Below are 20,013 nucleotides of genomic sequence, written 5' to 3'. Positions count from 1 at the left end.
CACCCGTCGTGGGGGGCGGAGAATTTCGCCCCTGATGTCCGGCACCCTGCTGCCTGTCTGACAGTTGACCTGTGGAGCAGAGAGAGGGCACTGTGAGCTGCACACTTCATGGATCACGAGAAATGGCTGTCGCAGGTGACATGTGTGGGCACCGCTGCTGGCCATGGGTGAGATGTGCTGGTGGATGTTAGGGTGTGCTGGGGCACAGTGGCAGTATTTTGTCGGGTGTGGATGGTACGGTGCCAATCTCCGGGTTGTCAGAGGCGGGGGGTGGGGGGGGGGGGGGTGGGGGGGGGGGGGGGGGTGGGGGGGGGGGGGGGGGGGGGTTGTGGCAGGAGGGATCAGTGCCCGGGTGCCGATTCCAACCCCCCTGTGTGACCCAGTGGAGGTTGTTTAGCTTCTTGTGGCACTGGGTGGCAATCCTCCTTGTGACATTCCCCACAATGACAGCTGATGCCACTGCCCCCCAGGCGGCACTGGCTGCCCTGTGGCTGACCCTCCAACCCTCTCGGGGGAACAGGATATCCTATCTGGACTCCACGTTGTCTTACAGTCTGGCCAGGTCGGCTTCTTCAAATCGTGGGGCTGGTCTGCTCGGTGGCATGGCTGTGTGCTGTCTGCGTTTTGCTCTGCAGCATTGGTTTAAGTGCTGCTCCCCCTCATTACCAGGGAGCTGCTGGGCAAAGTCCTAGTGAATCAGCTGGCGGGACAGTCATTTCCGACGTGAAGCCCATGGGCATCATTACCGGCCTTAATAGACATTAGATACGGATAGCGGTCTCGCCAAGTCGGCTGTCGCGAAGCACCAGACAATTCCCGCTTGATACCACACTTGGAAACTTTTCCGTTAGATCGCACCCTATAGTTGTGAATCAACTTGAGGCTAATTTCTCTGCCTCTAGTTTTTAATCTTTAAGGTTTGACAGTTATCAGAGGTTCCCATGCTTGAAATATATGTTAAGTATCTGAGTGAAGAAGTCAGGTAACCTCATGAATAACATAATAATAGTTTTTATTCGTGTCACAAATAGGCTTACATTGACACTGCAATGAAGTTACTGTGAAAAGCCCCTAGTCACCACATTCCGGCGCCTGTTCGGCACATTGAGGGAGAATTCAGAATGTCCAATTCACCTAACAGCATGTCTTTCGGGACTTGTGGGAGGAAACCAGAGCACCCGGAAGAAACCAACTGTCACCAATGCAGACACGGGAAGAATGTTCAGACTCTGCACAAACAGTGACTCGAGCCACAAGATACTATAGGGTGTGGTTGAAAGTCATATTTGACTTGACATATTTCCCACCTCTGGGTATGTTTTTGGCACAGGCATGTAAAATAGGTCATGTGGCCATCCTCCACCTTCCCATCCATTCCTGAGCTCACCCTGAGGTGGGTGGGTGGGAGCCAATTTGGCAGACCGTCAGCCAAAGATAAATAAATAATTAAGAGTCATTTAGACTTGCTAACAAGCCTACTGACCTGAATAATACGTTCACCATGCCATAACATGGTTGGCTTGGGCCATCAGGCAATAGTGCGCAGGCAGTATTGAAGGCCTACATGAGAAATAACGGGAAGGAAAGGGGAGCACTACATTTGGGGTTGCCCTGCGCACATCCGGGGGCACCCAAAGATGTCAACGCCACCAGCTCGACAGAATCCAGCCCTCCCACTCGCCATTCTTCCCACTCCTGGGATCTGGGATTCCCTCCCACCCGAAAGTCCAGGGGCTTAACTACTTGGGACAGTAACAATCTTCCTCACTCCCAGCTTTGACATGCCAGGAGTGATGAACTTGCCAATTGAATTGACTGGCAGCTCCCAAGGAATGGCACTTCCGAGCGAAGGGCAGATGTCCCACTCTCCACCAATTTAGTCCGCCCACCACATGTTATGACTGAGGGGTGGGCTGGCAGGAGCAAGTTGCTTTTCGCCTACTTTACTTATAGGTGGTGCGCGAGTAATCTGTCACTCGACCTACCCCCTAAAATGCCGCCCGTTTACATCCACAGATGCTGCCAGACCTGTTGGGGGCGATTCTCCGAGCCCCGCGCCAGGCCGGAGAATCGGAGCAACCGTGCCACGACTTCCCGACGCCGGCGCGCGATTCTCTGAGGTGCAGAGAATCGGCGCCATTTGCGCCGCCGCCGGCCGCGGATCCCTGGAATCGGTGGGGCCGCCGATTCTCCGGCCCGTATGGGCCGAGCAGCTGCTCAGACCCGACAGAGTCCCACCGGCGCCGTTCACCCCTGGTCGCTGCCGGCGGGAACTCTGCGGGAACGCTCGGGGGACAGCCTGTGGGAGGGGGGGGGGGGGTGGAGGGGGGCTCCTTCACCGGGGGGGGGGGGGGGGGGGGCCTCCGAAGGCGCAGGATTGAGCTGGCCCAACTGCGCACGCGTGGATTGATGCGGCCCCCATTTGGCGCTGTGTACGGAGGCTGGAGCGTGAACCTGAATAGGTCGTGTGGGGGGGGGGGGCCAGAATAGGTTGTGCCTGGGCCCTGTTCACGCCGTTGTGAAACGCGATGGCATTCACGACGGCGCGAATACTTGGTCGCCATATTGGAGAATTGCCCCCAATGAGTATTTCTAGCACTTCTTGTTATTTCAGATTTCAGCTTCCACAATATTAGCAATAAAAGAGTTTAGTGGTAATGTTATTGGGCTAGCTAACTGGAGACTTCAACTAATGTTCCAGAGGTATGAATGCAAAACTCACCACAGCATCTTGGGAATTTAAATTCAATTAATTCAATACAATCTGGAATAATAAGTCTGTATCAGTGATTAATAAAATTATTGTTGTGAAACAAAACATGAGGTTCATGTCCTATAGGGAAGGAAATATGCCAAACTTGTCTGGCATCGGAGGCCCCCGGGTGGTTGGGCTCTGGGCAGGGGTGGTACCCTGGCACTCCTGCCACCCAGGCACCTTGGCACTGCCAGCCTGGCACATTTGCACTGCCACCCAGGCACCCTGCCGGTATCACCCAGGCACTGTCAAAGTGTCCAGGTGATACTGCTAGGATGGTAGGGGCACTGCCAGGGGGAAAGGCTCACAGTGCCAAGGTGCCCAGGTGGCAGGTTGTCCAAACCAGATCCAGGCCTGCTGGTGCCCTGCCCTTATGAGGTGGGGTGAGACCGGCTCGAGGACCCTTAACAAGTAGGTTGGGGCATTGTGGGGGTCCAGAGATTGTGGTGGCATTTAAAAATGGTGTCCCAATCTCTTCCTGTACTGACAAGTTTGACAGTTCAGGAAATGAAGGTAAGTGTGCGGGAAACCCAGAAATAAAAGAGTCCTGTTTAGTAGCAGGATCGTTCCTGGTGCTGCAGGCTCTGAGAAACACCCCGCTAAATGTTCCCAAAATGGGACTCTATTTTTGCTGTTAAATTCCACCTTTACTTAAGTGGTACACATTATTCAGACCATGGTGACAGATGTTATCGACGTAGGCCTTACCTATGTGCTTAGAATCATTTGTTGTGCATTCTAATGTGGCTGCAGAGCCTGGTTACAGACCTGAAGGGCTTTCCTCAGTGCAGGCAAGGATGAATTGTCTGATTTTGTTGGAACTCCCCTTTTGGACTTTCTAGCTTGACGTTTGTCCTTAGCTGCCTGTATTCTTTGCTGTTAAAAGGAAGCACGTATTATGTATACAGCATTAAAATTAAGAGAAATGTAGATATGTTGTATCAGTTATTAACTCTGTTCTGAACATGTAAAGCGAAGTTTAAAACTTGACTAGTGTTGCCATTGCATTTTGTCCAAAAAGACAGAGCTACCTTTGACTAGTAGCTGCTGAAATAATTAAACGTAGGGATGTGCGGTGATCTGAATCACTACTTATGCCTCATTATTATGTTTCTTCCAGACTGCCAGTCAACCTTAGCTTTACAGATTATGACTAAACGATGCCATGGGAAGAGAAGCTGCAGTGTATATGCCAGTTCCTATGAGTTTGGTGATCCCTGTTATCCAGGCATCCGCAAATTCCTCAATGTCATCTACACCTGCGGTAAGACAGTGGAATTCACTCTCAACATTGTCCACATCCAGCAGCTCATTATTTAACTTTTGTAAATATAATTTAAAGGATGAGAACCATGTAATCTCCTGGACTAGTTTAGATTACCTGAGGGGACTGGAGAGGAATTTTCTGGTGTATTTTTGTTCTGAGAAACCCTGAGATTCTGCCTCCTCTTGGCGATAAGATGGCTGTAGAAGTGAAGGGGTGTTTTCCTGATGCCTCAGCTATCATGGTGTGAGGCACCTTGATGGGCCAACTGACTGTTTTGTATGTTGATAACGTACTAGTATGTGATATTGTGGTTTTATGTCTTTGACCTGTATCTGACCTTAGCCAGGCATGTTGGCATAAAAATCAAATCCTCCTGACATTGCTACCTGAAGTGAATCTGAATAGACTCCAATAACTCAGCTGTAATAGTATGAATATCATCAACTCAATCAGAAAGTTTACTTTTAGATTAGAATTAGCCCGATCGTCCAGAAGGAAGTGTGTAGCTTCTTATAGGAGGAAGCTCCACAGGAAGTCATTGTTTCAGGAAGAGGTGGTCATGGGATAAAATTAATGAGAGGGGGAAAAAATTCAAAAGGAAACGTAGGCTTTTAGGGTAGACGAAGGGTTATTTTAACTGATTTAATTTCAATTTCAATTGTCAACTTCCATCCAAAAATGTAAAACATGTATCTCTCCGTTGTATCCCCTGAGTTTGTCGGCAAAAGAAAAGATATCCAGATGCCACACTCTGAATTCTTACAAACGTGATGAGAGGTTTTATTAGGGATGTTGCTCATACAATCTAAGATGGAGAACTGGAGCCAATGCAAACACTCTGCTGCCATCATTACAAATCACGTGATGCTTCACCAGCAGGGATGTATTCTCTGATACATAACACACTATCTGTTATACCATGTAGACTGCTTCATCACTTCTGCTCTTAAACAAAATTAATTTGCAATATGGTTTCTCCGAGTTCAGACTGGAATGCTTCATTAACGAGTTGTGTTTTGATTTGAGTTGAACATCATAATCTCATGTTACTTGCACAACCACTGTGCAGTTGTCTTAAATGTTAGTACTGAACACTTGGTTAGTCAGATGTAATGTTGTAAATCTGGAATTGTGATGAGAGATAAAGTGGAAATGATTTCAAGGATAACTTTCTGAAATTCCTTTGGTGTAAAGTGGTAAAATACACACTTCTTCGAATATTCAGTTTAGGAAAGGATACTGGATTTGCGGAGTGTAATTATGGAGTTAAACCCTGATCTGATTCTGGGGTAAAGAGGAGTGAGAATTGCTTCTCCTTCTCAACGAAACAACAAATGGATAAAACCAATAGCTTGTGTCCTTTCTCCAGGTTTTCTGTGGATCTTAAACATTGTGGTAGTCTATTGGGGACCTCCCCCCCCCCCCCCCCCCCCCCCCCCCCCATAAAGATTATCCTCCAAAATGTAAATACATCCTTAGATAACAATGCACTGATAGTAATCTGGTGGCTGAAAGGGAAAATATTTAATGTAATTCAGACAAACTTTATTTTATCATGTTTTATATTAGTATGAGTGCAGACATGATTTGGTGAACTTTTTATAATGAAGACTCATTAAGAAAACCTCTCAATATATATTCAGAATGAATGAGCTTTTGTATAGAAAGTCCTGTAATCTCCTTCTTCGTTGGTGATCACTTGTTAACTAAGAAACTCCGTAGATAATGAAACTCAGATGATTTGAATAATTTTGTTGGATTTGTACTCTATAACTATTGATCTGCTAATGTCTTGAGTTTACATTTTTCTATGTTGAAATCCTAAAATTGGGCACTTACATTGTAGTAAAAACACCGGCAAACTGAAAATCACACCTAAAATTCATATATAAGGGCGGCACAGTGGTTAGCACTGTTGCTTCACAGCTCCAGTGACCCAGGTTCGATTCCCTACTTGGATCACCGTCTGTGCGGAGTCTGCACATTCTTCCCATGTCTGCGTGGGTTTCCTCCCGGTGCTCCGGTTTACTCCCACAGTCCATAGATGTGCAGGTTAGGTGGATTGGCCATGCTAAATTGTCCTTCGTGTCCAAAAAGGTTAGGTGGGGTTACGGGGATAAGGTGGAGATGTGGGCTTAAGTAGGGTGCTCTTTCCAAGGGCCGATGCAGACTCGATGGGCTGAATGGCTTCCTTCTGCAATGTAAATTCTATGATTCTATGCTATACTCAATGATCCCCGTTCCTTGTCTGTATTAGGAGCAAGGATATTGACGAATTAATAAAGGAAGATATTACTAGAATTATTGGACATGTGTGTTCTTCGTAACGTAAAGTCGCAGTAGTCCCAGATGACCATAGGCTGCTTTCTCCCTTGAGGGGGAGAGCTGACTGGTGGTGATTTAACCTGAGGATCATCAGACCTCAGGCGAGGGGCAAGGTTAAGAAGGTGAGACCTTCATGAATAACCTCAGCGGGTACAGGAATTGAACCCACGCTGCTGGCCTTGCTCTGCATCACACTGAGCTAAACTGGCCCCCAATATGTAAATAGCAGCGGATGATTTCAATCCATCGACCACTGGGTTATGGGGCCAGCACATTTCCGCTGTCCCACTCTGCTCAGAGTACAGCTTGTATTTGTGTGTTGTCAATCAAGGCAATTGAAAAAAATGTTTAAAACATCCTACTTTTGCATGTTATTACCATTTACTGTCTGCTTTTGTGATGCTAATAAAACACACTTGAGAACTTTCCATCATGTTAGACAGAACCAGAAATAGGATAAAGAACCATGGAGAAGAAAACGCACTCTGCCTCCCAATTTTAGGGATCATACATCTCAATTTATATTTAAGTACACTAATGGTAATGTTCCAAAAATGATGAATGACTCAAGTTATCAGGTCCACTCTCCCACTCTCCCATCCTTTCCTGAACAGCTTTAGGGGGCTTACTCTCTTTCTCAGTCCACGATCCTTGCTTGATGGCTTACTGGTTGTCGATATCAGACAAAACCATGCATTGAAGATTTTATGATTTCCTCTCTAATTTAGTTATCTGTAGTTAATAATTTGTAATTCTTCATAATCTATTATTATTCATCTGGTCTGACAAGCCATATTTTTGCTTGACTATTAAGTTAGTATAATTAATGAATAAAATAAATTATAATATTAAAAGGAAAAAGCAAGAATCATATTTAAATAGCATTGTATCATGTTTCTCAGAAAAAACCCACATAAATGTTTTGAAGCATAATCAATGTCTGTCCGTAGTACTGCAATTTGACTAAGTGATCTAGCAGAATTCAAACTTGTAAACATGAATTTATCAACCTGGATCTGTTATGTCAGTGGTCTTCAGAATGCATTTGAAGCTGAAAGTGGAAACTTCACTGACATGTCAATTGATTTTGCATGTGTGACTTGACTCTTAGCATCAAATTACCATCTTTCATCCTTTTGACTTTGTGACACAAGTTGTGCAGATGAGGTGAGAGATTAGAAGATATCTTGCTGATTCCTATCGACTCACTTCAGTGACCAATGGAATTGCTTGCTAAATTTGAAACGGTGATTATGTGCTAACATCCAGGACAAAGTAACCCGCTTGATTGGCACCCCAGTCACAACTTTAAACATTCACTCCCTCCACCACTGATGCAGCAGTATGTACCATCTTCAAGATTCACTGTAGCAACTTCGACAGCACCTTCCTAACTCGTACCTCCTGGCAAGATGGATGCCCATCATACACTGCCATATTTTCGCTTTCCACGAGTGGAACAAATTGGCTCGAACACTGTCACCATTTTCTCTTTTCAAGCAAGGTAATTAAAATGAAGGGTTGTAAAATTAATCCCTAAATGTTCTCACTATCTGATGTGTTGATCAGAATGTAATGCCATTCACCAGCAGAGGGAGGTACACACAAGTTTCCTGGATAAGTTAATTTGCAAATGAATCATATAGGTTCAGCCCTAATTGTGTTCAGAAGGTGCTGGCAGCATTTCTTAGGCTCCAGGTACCTTCAGTGCTGAAGTGACACAATCGCTACGGCGCAGCTGTCTTTAAATAACAGGGGGAAGCTATGGGCCTTCTTTAATAGCATTTTCAAGGCACCTCCTACTGAGATGTATTTTGCCAGAGTATAGAACAGTTGCAGACCAGTAACACCCACAAGATATCATCGCAGGACAGCTGGGTTGTGAATTTATCACAATAAGATCTACCCCCCTGGAAGAGGTGATAGGCAGGAGGACAGATTGCTGGATGGGGCAGGTAATTAACCATCCAGGTGTATTGGATTTGACGCCTGGAGGGAAATGGCATTGGTAATCACTGCCAACATCCTAGAACAAAGAAAGATTTACAGCACAGAAGAAGACCATTTGGTCTGTTGCTTCTTTGCAATCCAAAAAAGAGCTATCTAGTCCACTCCCACTTTCTTGTTCTTGGTCTATAGTCCAGTAGGTTACAGAAATTCAGGTGCATTTCCCACAGTTTCTCAGATACGATAAGGGTTTCTGTTTCAACCATCTTTTCAGTCAGTTCTAGGCCCACATTAGCTTCCCAATGAAAAATATACTCTGAACTTCCTTTAAAATCTTTTACCAATTACTTTATATCTGTGTACCTGGTTATTGAACTATCTATTAATGGAAATCAATCCTTTCTATCCAGTCTGTCTCAGGTCCTACATTTTATACACTTTAATCTCTCCTCACCCTACTCTGTTCCAAAGAACATTCTTTTGTGATGACCTTTGACATGGAAGGGTGGCACAAAGGCGGCACAGTGATCAGCACTGTTGCCTCACAGTGCCAGGGACCTCGGTTCAATTCCAGCCTTGGGTAACTGTCTGTGTGGAGTTTGCAACATTCTTCCCGTGACTGTGTGGGTTTTCTCCGGTTTCCTCCCACAATCCAAAGTTAGGTGGATTGGCCATGCTCAAATTGCCTCATAGTGTCCAAAGATATGCAGTTAGGTGGGATTATGGGGATAGACCAGGGAGAAGATGTTCTTTCAGAGGGTTGTTGCAGACACAATGGGCTGAATGGCTCCTTCCGCACTGTAGGGATTCTATTCTATGGGAGCAGTACCACAAGGAAAATTTGTAATTTCTTTAAAATATCTTGTAATTATTTTAAAGAATATTTGAAGATGACTTTTAAGATTGTGGAGAATAAGAAATGTCGATCCATGTGACCTGGCGATCCTTGACCTGGAAGCAATGCCACAGGAAGTTAGGTTTCCAATGCTGTTTGGCCAGATACAAAGAACTACAAGAAGATGAGCTGAAGGGTGAAGGCAATGAACGTACAGAGGCAAACAGAGAGAAAGCAGACAGACAGAAAGGGGAACACACAGAATTCTTGTGAGGAGAAGAAGAAAACTCTTAAGAAGATGTCAGTTTTGCTGTGTGACAGAAAGGAGAGGGGAACGCTTAGACCAAAGGTCTAAAATTTGGAAAGCTGTATGAATAGTTCAGAGATGCAAAAAGTTGGGTGTTTTCACAGAAGTGGCCAAATTGTGAATTGGGGTGTTATTTGTCAGTTGATTGAAAAAGAGCCCTGGAGAGCTACACCATCAGGAGACAATTGTGACCCAAAGGAGAGAGGGTTTGTAGAAGTATGCCTTGTTGATGGTAATCATACTTCTGAAACTCTGAAAGGGGTGGTGAAAGCTGCTGTAGGATAGAATGTTTGACCCATCCTGCGTGAATAAACAGCAGTAGGGGCTGGTTTAGCACACTGGGCTAAATCACTGGCTTTTAAAGCCGACCAAGCAGGCCAGCAGTACAGTTCAATTCCCGTACCAGCCTCCCCGAACAGGTGCCGGAATGTGGTGACTAGGGGCTTTTCACAGTAACTTCACTGAAGCCTACTTGTGACAATAAGCGATTTTCATTTCATTTCATTTCAGTATATTGCAGAACTGTGTAGTTTTGTCGTACTCATTGTGCGCAGGATGATGCGCGAATGTTTGTGGTTGCATTTAGTGCATCATTATTGTATCGCTTATAAATGCAATTTGCTTTCTCGCTTTAAGAATCATTTGCCTTGTTGATTCATATGTGCTTTGTGTTGGTTCTGATTTGTGTTAAAGTAAAAATTACAAAAAGTGAAATCTGGTTGGTCTTTTTATGATTTGGGTGTTTTGGGCATCATTCAGTAAATTTGATTCTTTTGGTTTATAGTTTTCCTATGGGAATTGTAACACTATCCAATCTTTCCTCAAAGCTAAAATTCTCCATTCAATCGGCACTGTACCTTCACTGCTGTAATTACATCCTTCTTGTAATATGGTGAACATTATTGTATGCAGTACTCGACTTGCAGTCTAATTAGTGTTCTATACAGTTCTAACATAACCTCCCTGGTCTTATACCCTGGAAGCTGTCACTAAATTAAAGTATCCTATATACCTTCTTGGACACTTTCATTTCCTGTCCTACTACCTTGCAGAATCTGTAGACATGCATTCTGCTTCTCAAAATCCTACCATTTATTATGAATTCCCTTGCCTTGTTTATCCCCAAATGCATTACCTCATAATTGTCTGGATTGAATTCCATTGCCACTTTTCTGCAACCTGATTAATCTAGTGATAGATTGAATGCTGCAGACTACAGCATTCTTCCTTGCCATTAATCATGTGTCAAATTTATTTTATTCTTTCATGGGATGTGAGTGTCATTGGATAGGCCAGCATTTATTCCCCAGCCCTAATTCATAAAAGCCCTACGGTGCATAAGGAGGCTATTCGGCCCATTGCATCTGCACCGACCCTCTGAAAGAGTACCCTACCTAGGCCCACACCCTCACCCTATCACTGTTACCACACCTAACCTGCACATCTTTGGACACTAAGGGGCAATTTTAACATTGCCAATTCACCTAACCTGCAGGAACTGTGGGACAAAACTGGAGCACCCGCAGGAAGCCCCTGCAGACACGGGGAGAACATACAAACTCCACACAATCACCCACGGCTGAAATTGAACCCGGGCCCTTGATGTTGTGAGGCAACAGTGCTAACCACTGTGCTGCAGTGCCTGCCCTTGAGATGGTAGTATTGAGCTGCCTTCTTGAACTGTTGCAGTCTACCCACAGTGTTTTTATGAAGAGGGTTCCAAGATTTTGACCCAGCATAAGTGAAGAAATGACCATATAGTTCCAAATCAGGATGGTGAGTGGTGTGGAAGGGAACTTGCAGATAGTAGTATTCTCATGCTGACCTTGTCCTTCTCGGTGGTAGAGACCGGGGGCGCAATTCTCCCCTACCCGGCGGGGTGGGGGGTCCCGGTGTAGTGGAGTGGCGCCAACCACTCCGGCATCGGGCCTCCCCAAAGGGGCAGAATTCTCCACACCTTTAGGGGCTAGGCCCACGCCGGAGTGGCTCCCGCTCCGCCGACTGGCGCCAACGGCCTTTGGCGCTACGCCGCCCGTTGTCAGGGTTGGCCGAAAGGCCTTCGCCGGTCGGCGTGAGTCCGCGCATGCACCGGAGCGTCAGCGGCCGCTGATGTCACCACCGGCACATGCACGGTGGAGGGGGTCTCTTCCGCCTCCGCCATGGTGGAGGCCGTGGCGGCGGTGGAAGAAAAAGAGTGCCCCCACGGCACAGGCCCGCCCGCTGATCGGTGGGCCCCGACTGCAGGCCAGGCCATCGTGAGGTGCCCCCGGGGTCCGATTGCCCCGCTCCCCCCCCCCCCAGGACCCCAGGGCCCGCTCGCGCCGCCTGCTCCCGCCGGTACAGAGGTGGTTTAAACCACGTCGGCGGGAGAGGCCTGACAGCGGCAGGACTTTGGCCCATCGCGGGCCGGAGATTCGTCGCGGGGGGCGGCAACCGGCGCGGGGGGCCCGCCGACCGGCGGGGCCCGATTCCCGCCTCCACTGATTCCCGGGTGGCGGAGAATTCCAACCACGGTGGGGGCGGGACTTACGTCGGCCCCGGCCGATTCCCCGGCCCTGCGGGGTGTCGGAGAATTCCGCCCCATGGGTTTGGAACATGCAGTTGAAGGAGCACCTACAAACTTTTTAAACATGCTCCTTCATGTAAATTTAAATCATTGATACATATACCATGAACAGCAAAGGATTCCAAATGAAAGAACAATCCCTTAAACTGAGATGAGGAGGCATTTCTTCAGCCAGAGGGTGGTGAATCTGTGGAACTCTTTGCCGCAGAAGTCTGTGGAGGCCAATTCACTGAGTGTCTTTAAGACAGATATAGATAGGTCCTTGATTAATAAGGGCATCGGGGTTATGAGGAGAAGGCAGGAGAATGGGAATGAGAAACATATCAACCATGATTGAATGACAGAGCAGACCCGATGGGCTGAGTGGCCTAATTCTGCTCCTATATCTTATGGTCTAATGGACTTAATACTGAAACACACTGGAAACAACTTTGCCACGTCTTATTCTCGTTGCCTTCTCTCTTGCTGTTCGTCTTCCATCTCCTTAAGGATGGTCTGGAGGGGAATGCCCATGTGGAAAATTAAATCATCCTGAGCTATTTTGAGTATGTGGATGGATGGGTGGTAGTCAAAATATGTAGGGCTGAGGTGAGACTGTGTGGGGCAGGGTAGGGGGAATGTCTCAAGTACAAATCTCAATGGGCAAAACTGTGGGAGAAATGGATTACAAAGCCAAAAATCGGCAACCCTTCAAAGCAATGAAACTTCCCACCCCCACCCCATATCAAATGACTGAGTCCCTGATATGGATCTAATTTTCGCAGCGTGATGTGAAAGCAGGGACTTCACAGGCAAGGCACCATCAGGTAAGTGACACTTATATATAGAGATGAAACCTATGGGGCTTGGACAACATCTTCAAAACTATTGAAAAGATGGAGGAAAATAACCTCTCACTAAGGTTGACAACTCTGGTTGTGCATATTCCTAAGAGGTTTCACAGCATACTTTCTGCCTTCAAACTCCAACTGTTGGTTGCCCGACAAGTCCATGTCACAAGTCTCAAGGGGCAAAACTGTGGGAGAATGGATTACGCCAGCCAGGAAGGTAATATACTCTCCATTATCCAATTGGGTGGTTTGCCACTGTCAGTCTCCAGCCTTTTCCCTCCATGCCTGATGTTCTCACAGCTAATAAACAGAAGTCTTCAAACCAATTTCTAAAAGGAAAAATCCCCCTTTGATTGTTTTCACCTAGTTGGCCACAGCAGTATACCAAAGGTTAACTGGTAATTAATTATGACTCCAGGGCAATCCTGGAGGGGAGGACTGGTATATGGAGATTAGTCTGCGATGCTGACACAAATAAACAGCAGCAGCAGCAGAAGGGACCCAACATCTGTCGTGTCGTAGCATAGTGCATTCAGTGCAAGTTTGCTCAATTTTCTTCAGCACAATAGTGTGTAAGTATTGAAGATTTCAAGGAAATTTGGGGAAAGTTTAAATTAGTTTTGAGGGCAACTATGAATGAAATAGGGCAGTTTCATGGAATTGGTAATCAGAGAAAACCTTAGCCTGAGGTATTGAGGCATATCATATTCCGTAAAGTAAGTGTGCAGAGATGTTTAATTCTGTAACTCAAGGTTAGAGAGGTGATGAGAGTCATTAGCGTGCCCAGCAGGGGCACTGAGGCATCTGTTTCAAAAGTGCACATCGTTATTCATTATCAGCATGAAGCACATTGTGTCTCATTTGATTTGCAAGGAAAGTGAGAAGTGACAGGGAATGTCAGAGAGATCAGAATTAGCTTGTTGAGTGTCTTCAAAAATGGACTAAAGAGAGCTTGCCTCCAGGGAACAGGTTCCCTGACTTGATGCCAATTCAGGGACCTTCTGCATAGTTTCTTGAGTCAGCAAACTTAGTTGCACTAAAAATCTGGGGTGGGCTAGCTCAGTTGGCTGGATGGCTGGTTCGTGATGCAGAGCGATGCCAACAGCGCAAGTTCTATTCCAGTACCGGCTGACGTTATTCATGAAGGGCCCACCTTCTCACCCTTGCCGCTCACCATCGTGTGGTGACCCTCAGGTTAAATCACCACCAGTCAGCTATCTCTCAAAGGGGAGAGCAGCCTGTGGACATCTAGGCCTGTGGTGACATTTTACTAAGAATCAGCTTTAATTTGCCTCGGTGAAAAGAGATAGTTGAAGGCTTTTTTTAGTTTTTTCAATTAAGGGGTAATTTTAGCATGGCCAATCCCCCTACCCTGCACATCTTTGCATTATGGGGTTGAGATGCATATAGACATGGGGAGAATGTGCAAACTCCCCACAGATAGTGACCCAGGGCCGGGATTGAACCGGGGTCCTTGGTTAGCATTGCTAACCACCGCGCCACTGAGCTGCTATTACAAATGAGTTGCCACTTTAAGAGTTATAACACCTGGGATGGTACCTCAAGCTGTCACTGAAGTTTTCTCTGCTGCAAATTTCCGCGTCTCCTGAACTTAGGCAGGCTCATCAACAAAATGGTTGCTTCTGTTTTAAAATGTTTAAAAATGTACTTTGTTGCTGCTTAATGCACAGCAAAAATCTCTGTTCTTTTTCAGTGATTTAAGAGGTTGTTTTTTTTTTAAGTGTTTTTATTGGTAGTTTACAGTTTTTACAGAGTAACTGCTCAGTGTGTCTGATATTTACAAATAAAGTTGTTTCTTATTACATGTGGTTTCCCCCATCTGCCTCCCCATTTGCCCCCATCCCCTTCCCCTCCCCTTCCCTTCCCCTCCCCTTGTGGTGGCTTAGTATCCTTCTTAGTGATGCCTTCTGCCTTTGGCGCCATACACTATGTTCCATTTCTTTCTGTTGGGGTTTACCCCTGTGATGTGACCATCAATTCACAAGACACATGGTTGGAAGTGAACAGTGGTTTTAATAATCTCACAACGGAGCCTGCCTGCGACGAGATGAACTGGCCGGCAGGCTCAGACTACCAAGCTTTATACAACTAGTTGGTGGGAGGAGCCATGGGTGGAGCCCAGTACAAACTCCCGTACACTCCCAGTACATCTCCCCCTAGGGGCAGAGCTGCGCAACTGCTCGTGTGCTGACCTTACACAGACATAGTACATCATATGTAATAACAGTGTGAATTACGCTACTGTGATTCACCACATTCACCCCCTGTAAAAAATTGAGTCCAGCGGGGTGATGTGTCTACAATTTTCCTAATTGCGGGTTACAGTTACAAGTTACAATTTACAGGTTAAGTCGATCCAGAGGCCGAGTCGTCCGAGAGGTTGCAGCCTCTTCTGGTAGCTGGGTGGTGGTGGTCGGCGAGGGAACCATGGCGGACTCCGGGGGTGATTCGTCCAGAGCTTCGTATCCGACTGGTTTGGCTGGTGACGGGGAGCGCCGGAAACCCAATGGCATGGGGGCGCGGAGCACGGGCAGCGGAACTGCAGGCATGGGGCGCCGGGCGCAGGGGGTTGGGAGGGGTATAGTGTGAGAGTATCTCAGTGGAGGTAGTGTCAGAGTAGGATCCTGCAGGTGCCAGGTCCCGGAGAGAAACAGTGTCCTGACGGCCGTCAGGGTACTCTATAATTGCGTAGTGTGGGTTTGAATGGAGCAGGAGCACTCTCTCTACGAGTGGATCAGTCTTGTGAGTCCGGACGTGCTTCCGGAGGAGAACCGGACCCGATGTCTTTAACCATGCTGGGAGCGAAGCCCCCGTGGTAGTGCCCTTGGAGAAAACGAATAGCCACTCGTGAGGGGTCTGGTTGGTGGCTGTACATAGGAGGGACCTAATAGCATGGAGCGCGTCAGGGAGGACTTCCTGCCAATTGGAGGTCGGGAGCTTCCTGGACCGGAGAGTCAGTAGGACGGTCTTCCAGACCGTCGCGTTCTCCCTCTCCACCTGCCCGTTCCCCCTGGGGTTGTAGCTGGTAGTCCTGCTTGAGGCAATGCCCTTGTCGAGCAGGTACTGACGCAGCTCGTCGCTCATAAAGGACGAACCCCTGTCGCTGTGTACGTAGCTGGGGAAACCGAACAGGGTGAAGACACTGTGCAGGGCCCTAATGACTGTGTGGGAGGTCATGTCGCGGCACGGGATAGCAAAGGGGAAGCGAGAAAACTCGTCGATGACGTTCAGGAAGTACACATTCCTATTGGTCGAGGGGAGTGGCCCTTTGAAATCGATAGCGAGGCGTTCAAAGGGCTGGGAGGCCTTGACCAGGTGGGCCCTGTCTGGTCTATAGAAGTGCAGTTTGCACTCTGCGCAGATCGGGCAATCCCTGGTGATGGCCTTTACGTTCCTCTCTGTGGTCCCCTTGGTTTCCCTTCTCCCCTTCTCCTCCTCTTTCTCTTAGTGCGTGTCTTCCCTTGTCTTCTTCACTCCCGTTCCCACCACCCCTCTCTTTCCCTAGTCGCTGTTGGCCTCAAACAGGTCTTGGAACAGGCTGATGAATGGTCCCCACGCTTTTTGGAAGCACTCGTCCGACCCTCGCATGGTGTTCATGATCTTCTCTTTTGACTTGGCATGGACTTTCGCCCTCTGTGTTTCCTAAACTGCGGGAGTCCCGGTGGGCTCGTAGTTCGCTCAAGAGCTGTTTTTTTTCATGAGTTAATTTCTTTTTACAAGTTCATTATTGTTTATTTTAATGTCCTGTTTTTTTTTAACTTAAAGCAACAGCGTTTCTGATTGCTGTTTTTTCTTAAATCTTCCGAACAGCTGCAATTGTTTTTTGCATTGTACTCTGCAGTACCAATCCAACATGTGGTCCAGGTGAAAATTAAAGTTTCCTTACTTTAGTTTCACTTTTCCAGTGACATTGTGCAAAGGTCCATCATCCCCATGACCAGTTTGTTATGTTCTTGGCCCTGTTACTTTTCAAGATCAATGAGTTCACATAGAAACATAGAAGCCCTACAGTGCAGAAGTAGGCCATTCAGCCCATCAAGTCTGCACCGACCCTCTGAAAGAGCACCCCAGCTAGGCCCACTCCCCCACAGTATTTAGCATGGCCAATCCACCTAACTTGCACATCTTTGGACTGTGGGAGGAAACTGGAGCACCCGGAGAAACCCACGCAGACACGGAAGAAAGTGCAAACTCCACACAGATAGTCACCCGAGGCCTGAATTGAGCCTGGGTGCTGTGAGGCAGCAGTGGTAACCACATGAAGGTAAAGGAGGCGATTAAATTGCAACTGTCCTTTACAGCTGCAGCAGCCGAACTGACAAGTAAACCTGGATCCTGCAATCCCACAATGTGCTGACTTGCAAAGTACGGAAAGCTAGGCAAGACATACAAAACATAACAAGATGATTAAATTCTCTGCTGTGAGGGATGGTCATTGCCTGGCACTTGTGTGGTGCAAATGTTACTTGAGACTTATTTGCCCAGCCTGGGTGTTGCCCAGGTTTTGCTGCCTATGGGGATGGACTGCTTTATTAGCTGCAAATGTATAGTGTGTTGGTGAGGCCACATCTGGAGTATTGTTTGCAGTTTTGGTGTCCTTATCTGAGGAAGGATGTTCTTGCTATGGAGGGAGTGCAGTGAAGGTTTACCAGGCTGTTTCCTGGGATGGCAGGACTGTCATATGAGGAGAGACTAAGTCGGCTCGGATTATATTCATTGGTGTTTAAAGAGTGAGAGGAGATCTCATAGAAACTTACAAAATTCTATCAGAATTAAACAGGGTAGATTCAGAAAGAATGTTCCTGATGGTGGGAGAGTCCAGAACATAGTTTGAGGTTAAGTGATAAACCTTTTAGGAATGAGGAGAGGAGAAATTTCTTCACCCAGAGAGTGGTGAGTCTGTGGAACTCATGACCACAGAAGTAGTTGAGGCCAAAACGTTGTGTGATTTCAAGAAGGAATTAGATATAGCTCTTGGGGCTTAAGGAATCAAGGAGCACCATGGTGGCACACTAGTTGCTGCCTCACAGCGCCAAGGACCCGGGTTCGATTCCACCCTTGGGTGATTGCCTGTGTGGGGTTTGCACATTCACCTTGGCCGGGATTCTCCCATGATAGGCGGGATGGCCCGTACCGGCACCAAAGAGTGGCGTGAACCACTCTGGCATCGGGCAGCCCGGAAGGTGCAGAATCCTTCGCACTTCCGGGGACTAGGCCGGCGCTGGAGGGGTTGCCGCTGCGCCAACCGGCGCCAAAGGGCATCCGCTGGCTGGCGCGAGTTGGCACATTCACAGGATTGCCAGCGTGTTCTGGCCCATGCGCAGAACCGCTGGCGTATTTCCTGCGCATGTGTAGGGGGTTTCTTCACCGCGCCGGCCAACGCAGAGCCTTACAGAGGCCGGCGTAGAGGGAAAGAGTGCCCCCACGGCACAGCCCCTCCGCCGATCAGGCCCCGATCACGGGCCAGGCCACCGTGGCCACCCCAGGGCTGGATCTCCCTGTCCCCCCTCCCCCGAGGACCCCGTTAACCGCCCTCCAAGCCAGGTCCCGCCAGTATGCACCTTGTCTATTTCACGCCGGCGGGACTGGCCGAAAATGGGTGGCCGCTCGACCCATCGGGGCCCAGAGAATTTCTGGGGGAGACGACGCTGCCAATGGCCCACAATCAGCCCGAAAGCTGGCGTTGGAGAATTCAGCAGCCGGCATCAGAGCGGCGGGGCGGGATTCACGCCGCCCTCTGGTGACCCGGCCCGTGGGTGGGGGTGGTCGGAGAATCCCGCCCCTTGTGGCTTTCGGTTTTCTCCCACAGTCCATAAGATGTGCAGGTAGATGGATTGGTCCTGCTAAATTGCCCCTTACTGTTGCAGGAATAGGGCGAGGGATAGGGCCTAGTAGGGTAATCTTTCGAAGGGATGGTGCAGACTCTGTGGGCCGAATAGCCTCTTTCTGCGCTTTAGGGATTCCATGAACTTCTATGATATTGGGGAAGGTGGGACCAGGGTATTGATCAGCTGTGATCATAATGAATGGCGTAGATGGCTCAAAAGACCGAATGGCCTACTTCTGTTTCTTTTTTCTATGTATGTTTTCTATATATGAAATTTGAATGGATCTAGACACTGTGCAATTGTCAGCAAACATCTCTACTTCAGATTTAGCGATGGAGGGGAATGATAACCTCCTGCAGTGATAACATGGGGTTGGAACGTTGAACTCCAACAATCATAAGCATCTTTGTTTGTGATTGGGATGACACCAGTCAGTGGAGAACTTCAGCCTGCCTCTCATTGTCTTTAATTTTACTGGGGCATTTTGGTACCAAACTGAGTCAAGTACTGCCTCGATATCTAAGGAAGTCACTTTCACCTCACCAATTCAGTTATCTAGTCCATGTTTGGAACAAGATCATAATGAAGTCTGGAACCGAGAGATCCTGGTAGAACTAAAACTGAACATTGGTATTTAGTTTCATACAGACATAGAAATTTACAGCACTGTCTGTGCCTAACCCAGCCCAATCCCACTTTCTAACTAAAAGCAAAATATTTCAGATGCTGGAAATCTGAAATAAACACAGAAAATTCTGAAAAAATGGACTCTCTCTCTCCAAAGATGCTGCCTGACCTTCTGAGTTTTTCCAGCATTTTCTGTTTTTATTCAACGTTCTAGCTCTCGGTCCACTGCCGTGTATGGTTCAGACACTTCATTTATGCTTTAAATGTGTTTAGGGTTTCTACCTCAACCAAATTTCAGCCATTGAGTTCTAGACCCACAGCAATCTCTGGATGAAAAAATTCCTCTTTTGCTCCCCCTAATCCTTCCACCAATTACTTTTTAAAAAATCAGTTACGGGATGTGGGTATCGCTGGTTGCCCTTCGGAAGGTGGTGGTGAGTTGCCTTCTTGAACCGCTTCAGTCCTTGAGGTGTAGGTACACCCTCTATGCTGTTAGGTTGAGAGTTCCAGGATTTATTCCCCAGTGACAATGAAGGAATGCCGATATACTTCCAATTCAGGGTGGTGAGTGACTTGGAGGGAAACCTCCAGGTGGTGGGGTTCCCAGGTATCTGCTTCTCAGGTATCTAGAAGGTAGTGGTCGGGGTTTAGAAGATGCTTTCTAAGGATCTTGGTGAGTTACTGCAGTGCACCTTGTAGATGGTA

The 20,013-nt window shown here is 47.4% G+C and overlaps 1 protein-coding gene across 4 annotated transcripts in view; it reads left to right on the top strand.

The window, feature by feature from the left end:
- The window catches only part of LOC119967393 (protein eva-1 homolog A-like), a 436,489-nt gene that overhangs the window by 288,661 nt on the left and 127,815 nt on the right, over nt 1-20,013 (top strand). For 3 of the 4 annotated variants that reach the window (XM_038799894.1, XM_038799892.1, XM_038799896.1), the window contains one exon: nt 3,876-4,019. The exons of the other annotated variant lie outside the window; for it this stretch is intronic. In XM_038799894.1, the coding sequence (XP_038655822.1) occupies nt 3,876-4,019 (144 nt within the window). The remainder of the gene's footprint in view (nt 1-3,875; nt 4,020-20,013) is intronic. 4 annotated transcript variants of the gene reach the window in all.

This window comes from Scyliorhinus canicula, chromosome 6 (assembly GCF_902713615.1).
Source record: "Scyliorhinus canicula chromosome 6, sScyCan1.1, whole genome shotgun sequence".
NCBI lineage: Eukaryota > Metazoa > Chordata > Chondrichthyes > Carcharhiniformes > Scyliorhinidae > Scyliorhinus > Scyliorhinus canicula.
Note: the sequence above shows the minus strand (reverse complement) of the source record. Positions and strands in the feature narration are given on the sequence as shown.